Raw genomic sequence first — 11,535 nt, 5'->3', positions numbered from 1 at the left:
AATGGCCATCATCAAAAAGTCTACAAATAACAAATGCTGGAGAGGGCGTGGAGAGAAGGGAACCCTCCTACACTGTTGGTGGGAACGCAAATTGGTGCAGCCACTATGGAAAACAGTATGGAGATACCTCAAAAAACTAAAAATAGACCTATATATAGGACTACCACATGACTCAGCAACTCCACTCCTGGGTATTTATCTAAAGAAAACAAAAACACTCTTTAGAGACCTAAATGTAAGACCAGATACTATGAAACTCCTAGAGGAAAATATGCAGAACACTCTTTGACATAAACTGCAGCAATATTTTTTTTGGATCTGTCTCCTAAAGGAAAGGAAATGAAAACAAAAATAAACAAGTGGGACCTAATTAAACTTAAAAGATTTCACAAAGCAAAGGAAACCACTGACAAGACAAAAAGATAACCCACTGAATGGGAGAAAATATTTGCAAATGATATGGCTGATAAGGGATTAATATCCAACATATATAAATAGCTCATACAACACAACATCAAAAAAACAACCAGATTAAAAAATGGGGAGAAGAACTAAACAGACATTTTTCCAAAGAGGAAAAGAAAATGGCCAACAGGCATATGAAAAGATGCTCAACATCAGTAATCATCAGGGAAATGAAAATCAAAGCCACAATGAGATATCACCTCACACCTGTCAGAAAGAATGGCTATCATCAAAAAGAAAACAACAAATGTCCGCGAGGATGTGAAAAAAGGGAACCCTTGTTCACTGTTAGTGGGAATGTAAACTGGTGCAGCCACTGTGGAAAACAGTATGGAGGTGTCTCAAAAAACTAAAAATAGAACTACCATATGACTCAGCAATTCCACTCCTGTGTATATATCAGAAAAAACCAAAAACACTAATTTGAAAAGATACATGCACCCCAATGTTCATAGCAGCATTATTTACAATTGCCAAGATATGGAAACAACCTAAGTGTCCATCAACAGATGAGTGGACAAGATTGGATACACAGACACACAGACACACAGACACACAGACACACAGACACACAGACACACACACACACACACACACACACACACACACACACACAATGGAATACTACTCAGCCATAAAAAAGAACGAAATTTTGCCATTTGCGGCAAATGGATGGATACGGAGGGCATTATGCTAGTGAAATAAGTTAGAGAAAGACAAATACTGTAGAATATCACTTATATGTGGAATCTAAAAAATACAACAAACTAGTGAATATAACAAAAAAGCAGACTCACAGATATAGAGAACAAACCAGTGGTTACCAGTGGGGAGGGAGGGAGGGGTGGGAGAATGGGAGGTACAAACTACTCAGTGTAAGATAGGCTCAAGGATGTAATGTACAACATGGGGAATATGACCAAAATTCTGTAATAACAGTAAATGGAAAGCAATCTTTAAAAATTGTATAAAAAATAAAAAATAAAAAAGTAAAAAAAACCCCACTCTTTAGAAAAGATATCTGCACGCTTACATTAACTGCAGCATTATTTACAATAGCCAAGATATGGAAGCAATCTAAGTACTCATCGGTAGATGAATGGACAAAAAAGGTGTGGTGTACACAACACACACACACACACACACACACACACACACACAATGGAATATTACTCAGCCATAAAAAAGAATGAAATCTTGCCAGTTGTGACAGCATGGACAGACCTAGAAGACACTAAGCTAAGTGAAATAAGTCAGATGGAGAAAGACAAATACTATATGATTTCACTTAAATGTGTAATCTAAAAAACAAAACAAATGAACAAAAACAATAAAACAGAAACAGAGTCATAGATACAGAGAACAAACAGGTGGTTGTCAGAGGGAAGGAGGGAGGGGGGAGGGGAGAAGTAGGTGAGGGAGATTAAGAGGTACAAACTTTTAGTACAAAATAAATGAGTCAAGGGTATGAAATGTACAGTGTGGGGAATATAGTCAATAATTATGTAACATCTTTGTATGGTGACAGACAGTAACTAATCATGGTGATGATTTTGAAATGTACAGAAATGTCAAATCACTATGTTGTGTACCAGGAACTAATATAGTGTTGTAGGTCAATTATACTTCAAAAATAAACTCACAAAAAAAGAGATCAGATTTGTGGTTACCAGAGGTGGTGAGTAGGGGAGGGGGAATTGGATGAAGGCAGTCAGAAGGTACAAACTTCCAGTTATAAGATTAGTAAGTACTAGGGATGTGGTGTACAACTTGATAAATATAATGAACACTGTTTATGTTAATGCATGAAAGTTGTTAAGACAGTAAACCCTAAGAGTTCTCATTACAAGGAAAAAAACAGAGGATTACTTAATTACAATTACTTAAACTGTGTATGTTAACACAATTTAATATTATGCAGCCATTAAAAATGATGCTGAAAAAGTATATTTCATGATACAGGAAATGTTCACAGTATGAAGTAAAAAAGTGTTACAGAAGAGCATAGCTTTTTTTAAGCACACATACACACATGTATAGACTAACATATACCAAAAACACTAATGGTGGTTATTGTCAGGAGATGGGAGAATCATAGATTATTTTAATTTTTGGGGGGGAACTTACTTGTATGTTCCAAAATTTCTATATATATTACTTTTGTTCTCAGGAAAAAATTGTTTCAACAATATAAATGAAGTTATAAAGGACACCAGTGCCATGTGTTCTCTTTACTTCAAAAGCATAAGGCTTGAATTGGAGTATATGAATATACATACTACACAATGATGGGAGTTAAATTTTTACTTTTTAAAAAGCTGTGGGATCTCGAAATAATAATGTTTCTCAAGAATGGTTAGATATTTTGTTCTTTCCTCAAAATGTGAGCTTTCTGTGCCTGACTGTAAGATAAAAAAATTCCTTTTTACTACTACCTAAGGCAGGCCTGCAATCTCCAGGGGCAGTACCATGTGGCTTCCGTCTGGTCTTGAATTAGTCCAGTGACCACCAGACTTTTTGACTGTAAAAACTGTCAATAAAATTTTTGAATATGCACTCACTATGTGATTTATTTATAAATTATATATCTGTAAAACTTTATTAAAATACCAAATATATATGAAAACATGCATGAAAATAGAAAATTTAAAATGATGAGATAAAAGGAACAGAAGCTCTAACATCTTCTTCCTCACAACGTCATGGATTGTCTTATATGTACTCTACTCTGGACACCACTGGACTGTACAACCACAAAAGGTGGGCTTCGACCAAAAAAGACCAACCATATGTCAATCTGTTCCATTCAGAAGGTCTATAGGAAATTGATATGGGGTATTCTTCTGGCACTAGGTCTTTAAGTTATCAAAGGTTATGCAGTTAATGGTGGTAGTGCGTTTACACAGGAAATATCTTCCAGGTCCATACTCTAGCTTACCTTGCTGCTGCAATTTGTAATCAGTGGAATATGCCTTCCCAATGATATTCCATACAGGCCTTAAGCATCCAAATAGTCCTTCAAGAAACCCACCACTGCCGCTGCCCGACCTGCTGAACTGAATCTTGATGTCTTCGGTTCCACTCGTGCCCTCTCCATCCACAGTGTTGCTGTTCCCGTGAGACATGGCCATCTCTGATTCATCTTGTTCCCTTAGCTGAAGAACGCTGTTCTCAAACTGGTCCCTGGAATCCTCGCTTACGCTTGTCAACACTGTTGTGGTGATGGGGCTGTTCATGCCCTCATTTAGCTCTGTTTGCACCACCCCCTTTTCCTGCTGGTCCTTAAGAAGCTTGGGTGAAGGGTGGCTTCGCATAGGTGCGATGTCATCTTGTAGTCCATTGAAGGTTTTGTTTTCACTCAAAGGCAAGTGTGGGGAAGGGGAGCAGCTCAGGTGCTCCTGAGGGTTGGCCATCGTGCCATGAGTGTGCCCAGGGTCCTGAGATGACACTCAGAGGATCATTAGAAAAGAGTTCTGATGTAAGAGGGGGCTTCAGAACCTGGGGAAAACAGGAGGAGGTCGTGAGATCACCCTTTCTTTAGTCATCCACACCACTACACTTCCGTTTATAATAATAAAAACATTGAAACAAGGGGGATTGATTATAAACAGTGGTGTTCATCCATATGAAGGAATACTGTGCAGCAGTTAAAAATCATGTTGTAGAAGAGTATTTACTAACATGAGAAAATGTTCATGACATATTAATATAAAAAATAGGTTAGAAAAATATATACAATGTAAGCCATTTAAAATTTTTATTATTTAAAAGGATACACAAACACATATACAAGAAAAAAAGACTGGAAGGATACATCCAAAGAATTAACAACAGTTAATTCTAGGTGGTTAGATTTGGGAGGGATTTATGTTGTGTTTTTCGAGATATTCTAAGCATTTTGCATTAATATGTTTCTATAGACTGAATGGTTGTGTCCCCCCAAAATTTACATGTTGAAACTCATTTGTGATGCTGTTTGGAGGTGGGGGCCTTTGGGATGTGATTAGGTCGTGATGGTGGAGCCTTCATGAATGGGATTAGTAAAATCCCATTTATACTAAATCCTTATAAAAAAGACCCCGGAGAACTCCCTTCCCTCTTCTTCCATGTGAGGACACAGTGAGAAGATGGCTGTCTATGAACCAGGAAGCAGGCCCTCACCAGATTATCAAATCTGTGAGTGCTTTGATCTTGGATATCTCAGCTCAGCCTCCAAAAAACTGTCAGAAGTAAAAATGTTTGTTGTCTGAGCCATCTAGTCTGTGGTATTTTCGTTATAGCAGCCTGAACAGACTAAGAAATATATATTACATTTATAATCAGAAAAAAATTGTTTCCCTTCCCAAAGGTGTAAATATATTTTTGTTAGAAACTACATTCTGTGTTATTATAAGTCACTGCTGATATCTTCTGTTTGCTTTAGTGTCTTGTCCACTGGCACCTTGCTTTACTTTCTAAGGCATTCATTAAGGCACGTAGATAAATGTCTTGTGTATGTGACAGATAAATTCCTAAGATGTAAATTTTGTTTGACTGTACTGCACCAAATCTGGACCAATGTGACCAAGCCGCAGCTCTTTAAACTTATTCTTTGCTTCTGATCTGTCCATTAGCACCAATTTCTCAGAGCCACCTACCCCCTGAAAATAAAGACATAGAATTGTTCTAGATTCACCAGATCATGCAAAATCAATCTTAAACTTATTCAACGTATGTCTCTTATCAGAAATTTACTTTCTTTGCAAATCCCTATATAATAGCCCTTCCTTCTTTCACTCTGTATTAAGCATCAGGGATGTGCTAGAGGCCACGGGATAAAGATGATCTTGCAGAGGGGGCAAAAGACAGACCAACAAAGATTGACTGTACACTGCTTAACCAAGTGCTCTGGGAGCACTGAAGAGGGAGGGATAGTTTCAGGGATAGCTGCCCAAAGGTGGTAACTACTGATTTGTTTGAAGGAAGTGTAGAAATTCATCGGGCAGGCAGGAAAGGAGTGAGTGAAAGAAGAGGAAGAGGGTACTACAGGTTTGGAGAAAGTGTGAACGAGGGCATGGAGGGATGAAAATATGGAACAGATGAGATATCTCAGTGGCTGGAATGTAGGTTATATGTATATATACAGAGAAAGATAAGAATTGGAGAGAGTCAGCGGCTAGATTGTAAGTATGCTAGGCTAAGAGATTTGGATTTTATTCTGAAGGTGATGGGGAGCCACAGTATCCTATATTGGGGGTTACAAATAAAAATAGACAGTTCTTATGTTATTAATTTCTCATCTCCATTACTGAGACCAGGGATTGCTAGGGAAGTGAGACTAGGTGTTCCAGGTAGTAATGGGGAGCAGTAGGAGATAACTCTTGTAAAAGGTGGGCCAAGGTCAGAATATGGTGGACGTGTATGGCAAGCTAAAGCTTTTAGATTTTATCCTCAAGACAACAGAGAGTCATTAAGGAATTTTAAGCAAGGGAGTGATTTGGTCAGATTTGTAATTTAAAATCATACCCATAGAAATAGAGGTTGGATTGAAGGAGAATGACTGAAGGTCAAGATATCAGTTAGGAGGAAGAGATCAAGTAAGAAATGATGAGGACACCAAGGCAGTAGCAATGGCAATGAATGAAGACGAGGGGACAGGTTTTAAGAGGTAAAACTGGTAAGATCTAGTGATTGATAAAACATGGGGGTGGGTAAGATCTAGTGATTGATAAAACATGGGGGTGGGTGAGGAAAAGGACAGGAGAGGAATACTTTCAGATAACTAACTTGGGATAATGGATAGATGGACAATGTCATTAACTGAGATATGAAATATCAGAAGAGAAGTTGTTTTAGAAAGAAGATAATTAGCTCATAAATGTAGACAGTTTAACGCCTACTGTGTGTTTCATGCACTGAACCAGATTTTTATTTATGTTATCTGATTTTAAAAAGACACTTTAGGGACTTCCCTGGCGGTCCAGTGGTTAAGACTCTGCACTTCCACTGCAGGGGGAACGGGTTCCACCCCTAGTCCGGGAACTAAGATCCTATATGCCGTGGGTGGTGTGGCCAAAAAGAAAAACAAAAAAAATAAAAAGACACTTTAGGGACTTCCCTGGCGGTCCAGTGGTTAAGACTCTGCACTTCCACTGCAGGGGGAACGGGTTCCACCCCTAGTCCGGGAACTAAGATCCTATATGCCGTGGGTGGTGTGGCCAAAAAGAAAAACAAAAAAAATAAAAAGACACTTTATAGAGAGGAATTTAAAGAGAGGTAAACATGGGAGCTTCCTTAGCTCAGGGACAGAAGTATCAAAATAATACAAAGGTGAACCCAAGTTAAATTAAAAACATTTTTATTAAATGCATGCTAGGAGCAGTATCAAGTTAAATTAAAAATGTTTTTATTAAATAAATGCTAGAACCACGCACTAGGCTAGGTTCTATGGGTACAGGACATTACTATTACCATTACTACTTTTTTTTTTTTTTTGCGGTACGCGGGCCTCTCACTGCCGTGGCCTCTCCCGTTGCGGAGCACAGGCTCCGGACGCGCAGGCTCAGCGGCCATGGCTCACGGGCCTAGCCGCTCCGCAGCATGTGGGATCTTCCGGGACCGGGGCACGAACCCATGTCCCCTGCATCGGCAGGCGGACTTCCTACCGCTGCGCCACCAGGGAAGCCCACCATTGCTACTTTTAATGGTAAGGAAGACAAAGGGCTTTACAATTTACAGAGCCCCGTCTACATAATCACCGATGTGTTTACTCTCCAGAATAAAAAAAACCCAACAATCTGATTTGTAGTGTTTGTCCATTTCCCTGGTATAAATACTCCCACCAAGGCAGATTTCAAGCTAATAACAACAGCTTAACAACCTGCTTGCAAAGTTACTAAATATTTGACAGTTGGCTCTTAGAAATTGGCATATAAACCAGCATCAACACCATAATCTTTGTGATAGTGTCATTTTCATTTGAGAGAAGTAAGAAACTTCTAAGGCCACATATTGAGTAAGCGGTAGAGCAGGAATTAAAATCTAACTCAGAATTCAGATTCTCAAATTCCCTTGCCTTTTTTTTGTGACAAGGCACCTCTTATGATAACCCTTCACTTTCTTAGAGCACTTTTCCTGTGACCTTGACCTAAACACCTGATTGCCTGTTTAAGGAAGCCAGAGCATGGAATGGTTATCCCTGTTTTTCCCAGAAGGACACGGAGGCCTAGAGAGAGGTATATGCCAAAGGTCACAGAGCCAGGACTGAATACCATTTTTTTTTTCCTAATTCCAAACTCTCTCCTATACCATGTGGTCTCTGTAGGACATAGTTTCTTCTTTTCAAAGCTTATACACTAATGAAACAGTTAATAATTACACCGAGGGAATTACCTCCTGCCCACTCCCACCCCCATGACATATGAGCCATATTCTGTTCTACAGGCTGTGGGAGAAGGGGAAAAAGAATGGGGCAGGAGAAGGTAGAGTGGGCTGACTGGACTTGAGGTGAACCTTTGCAAGGAAGATGTGTTTGAAACTGACAGAGGAAAGGAAGTCAGGAAAGAACAAGAGCATTAGCAGAGGCAGGGAATAAACGACCAGGGCATGTGTGGGAGGGCTGATCACCCGGAAATAAGGAAAGAGCCAGCTAAGGTTGGAGAGTAGTGTGCAGTAAAGGTAGCTGCTTCACTACGGGCTCTGAAAGCTCATGAAATAATGCAGATAATTCTTCCCTTTAAACAAGTCAGAAAACTTTAACTGTTGGAGGTTAGGTTAAGAGGGACAAATTCTAGGGCATGGAGAAATTTAGGGGCTGGGAAGCTGCCTGGGACTATAATGTTGGGGAAAAGAAAGAAAGAAAGAAAAAGAAAAGCTGGAACCCTTCGCTACAGCAACAGCTGTTTGCTGAATTGACTGCCATTCCCCACCCCAATCCTCTCCACTTCCTTCTTTTTTACTCATCTCTAAGCTCTGACATTACTGATCCCCTCATTTTGCTTTCTTGCTGACCTCCTGCCACAACCTTGAGCTGTCTCTTGCCTTTGGTCTCTCTGACCTTGCTCTGCCTGATCTCTTTCAAGATTGCTGACTTCATATTTTCAGACTTGGCCACTGCCTTAGTAAAGTTGCTTCCAGTCTGTCTTTGCCGTTGGGATCCTTTACAGCACAGGGCATATATTATGCTGTTGGCTCACGTCAGACTTGATAATGCAAATACCCAAATGTATATGTGAATGTCAGCCAAACACCTATTTGTGCAATTTGTTCTTTGAACCCAACTACAGGATTTTATATTAATTCCTGGTAAATTTGCATTTTGTCCATTTTTATTCTGAGTTTCTTCTCCCTGATGACCTCATATTGAAATGAGCTCATATACAAAAAGTTAGAAAAACATGTGTTTGTTTTGTAATCTCTTCCCATTTCTTTTTTTTTTTTTGGCCACGCCTCCGATCTCATTTCCCCAGCCAGGGGTTGAACCCGGGCCATGAAAGTGAAAGCGCAGAATCCTAACCACTAGACCACCAGGGAACTCCCATCTCTTCACATTTCTAAGAGGTTAATGGTATACATGAAGTGGGCCTGTTCACACAGGCACTGGGAATGAGTCTAAAGAAGAGAACGTCAACATGGTCATCACATTCAGTTTGATATTTAAGACATCAAGGAATAACAGGATCTTCAAGGAATATAGTCCAACACACTTGTTTTACATATGAGAATCAAAACCCAGAGAGATTGCTGACTCGCTCAATACAACTAATTAGTGTCAGAGATAGAATGAGTCCTCTTTCTTCAACCTATGATCTTCCCCTAGTCTGGTTGTTTATTCAAACAAACAGAAACAAATAGCCATGATAGCATGACCACTGATAACAAAAACGATAATAATTCATTGTGTTATTCTAGGTGCACTAAAGCTACACCCAAAGAAGCACAAGCACCCATTTAGAGGGGTGGCCCTGCACCTGTTAACAGAGGAGTGAAGGGCACCCAGCTATTGGTGACTCAGCGGCTCTGAGACTGGGCAGAGGTGATGGAAACCTCAAGGTGTGTATAAAGATATGTAGCAGAGAGGTTTTCCTCTGCTCACCAAGAATATCAAGGCCAATCGCAACTAACAAATGCAGAGAAATGGAGAAGCACAAGAACAAAGGGAAAGAAATCATCACCATGGCTATATTCAAATATGATCAGAGCTGACTCTACATGTAAGAGTGTAGGAGGATAAAAATATCTAAATTTTACCTGTGTTTGTACGTACACCCACAAACTGCCACACTGCACAGTGAAGGAGCTGGTAAGTGGAACCTAAGGGAACACAAGCAGCCCCACCATCTCTGCCTCTGTCTTTGTCCTCTCAGTTCCTCCCTCTTTGTCCAGATTTGGCTCAGGTACCCTTTTGGGAACTGACTGTTTGGATATTTTAATTCATGAGAAGTCAAAGCTAGAATTCATTAGAAGGGGATAGAAAGGAAAGGAGGCAAGAATTTTAAACACTGAGAGTCAAATGGAAAAAGATAAGGAAGAGCAGAGGGGCAAAGGGGCAAGGTTGGCGTGTCACCCTCATCAGTAGGAAGCTCTATGGGCAAGGCTGCAGGTGAGGTGATGCTGCTGCTTCCCTTACAAGGGCTCCTGAATCTGCCAGGAGCACAAGGTGGTGCTTCCGTCTCTGCCCTTTGGGCACACTTCCCTTGCCCTCAAAAGGAGGAAGTGGTTTGTGCAAAATTAGTAGGCAAGGGTTGGAGACAGCAGCAGATGTGCATTTGGCAGCGCACTGCCAATTTCTGGAAATTACCTTGGCTTCATGCCAAGATGGGTTCGGCACAGAGAAAAACACGAGTGGAAGCGGTCATGTGGCCAAATGGCCCTTGAGTTCTTGTGTTTTTATTATATAATACAATTTCCCCATGTTGCTAATAGAGGATAATTTTATAATAGATCAGATTTTGAGTTTTACATCATAAATATGAATAAATCAAAGATTTTGGAAAATTTTGCCTCACAAAGTTTTCAGTATGACTAAAATTGAATAATACTTGAAAGTAAGCCTTATTTTGCTGAGACTTCTTGATTGATGCTCACCTCTTCCCAAGCTGTCTTATCATTACTTGGCATTTTCTTGCCTTAAAATGAACAGAATGCTGCTATCCTAACTTTATGGTTATTTCTCTAAAATTCACATAGCAGTATTTAGAGCACAAGTGAGATTTCGGCTCTTAGGGCATCATTCCCATTTTAAAACTGGGATTAAGTTACTTGTTCATAGTAATCACATAAAAAATGATCTTTCTAGGATAGAGGTCTATCACGGAGATCTTGATTTGAACTTTAAAAAAATTAGATTGCTTTTTCTAATGGAATTGCAAAATTAATCAGATCAGAATAGTGGCCTACAGTTGCACCTTTACCCCTAACTTGCTCTCCTAACTGTGAACCCTCTACTGAAATCCCTATTTGAAAGGACGATAATAACCTCACATCAACCAAATCCACCGACCTACCTTGTCCCATCTTCTTTATAACATTTCATCCAATAATATTAAAGTATGCTGGAGCCAGCAAAAAATAAAAATTACAAACAGGCAACCTCCATGTTGACAGATTACTTAATGAATATTACTACCTATAAATACAACTATGACTAAAGTTAAAATAACTTTATAATGTAGGTTTTTTATAAAGCAGAAACTAACACACCATTGTAGAGCAATTATACTCCAATAAAGATGTTAAAAAATTAAATAAAAAAAATAAAATGAATAAAGATGTTTCATTTTCAGAGTTACAGACTATGATCTTATCAAAAAATAGCAACTTGTGAGGCTTCAAATATACCTTCAGTCAAAGGCCAAACAAATTTCTTGACCAAAGGAATGGTTTCTCTATAACCTCCATAAATCTATGATAAATAATATATACTAAGTGTTAATATTCCAGAATAGAATCAATATTTTCTGACTTAAATCTGACTTGCTATATGAGGAAGAAAATTAGGAACTAAATAAATCCACTTAAAATGTCTTAAAAAATAAGATACAGACATATATGCCCTTAAATATTTAATATGAATGAGTATAAAAATAATTA

At 39.0% G+C, this 11,535-nt stretch overlaps 1 protein-coding gene across 1 annotated transcript in view; it reads right to left on the bottom strand.

The window, feature by feature from the left end:
* Positions 1 to 11,535, bottom strand: part of MAP3K13 (mitogen-activated protein kinase kinase kinase 13) — a 161,613-nt gene that overhangs the window by 45,238 nt on the left and 104,840 nt on the right. Inside the window, exon 3 of the mRNA XM_024768525.1 lies at positions 3,404 to 3,963. Coding sequence (XP_024624293.1) covers positions 3,404 to 3,878 — 475 coding nt within the window. The 5' untranslated portion in view covers positions 3,879 to 3,963. The remainder of the gene's footprint in view (positions 1 to 3,403; positions 3,964 to 11,535) is intronic.

Source organism: Neophocaena asiaeorientalis, unplaced genomic scaffold (genome assembly GCF_003031525.2).
Source record: "Neophocaena asiaeorientalis asiaeorientalis breed wild unplaced genomic scaffold, Neophocaena_asiaeorientalis_V1.1 scaffold225, whole genome shotgun sequence".
NCBI lineage: Eukaryota > Metazoa > Chordata > Mammalia > Artiodactyla > Phocoenidae > Neophocaena > Neophocaena asiaeorientalis.
The sequence above is the reverse complement of the archived record's forward strand: the minus strand, read 5'-3'. Positions and strand labels throughout refer to the sequence as shown.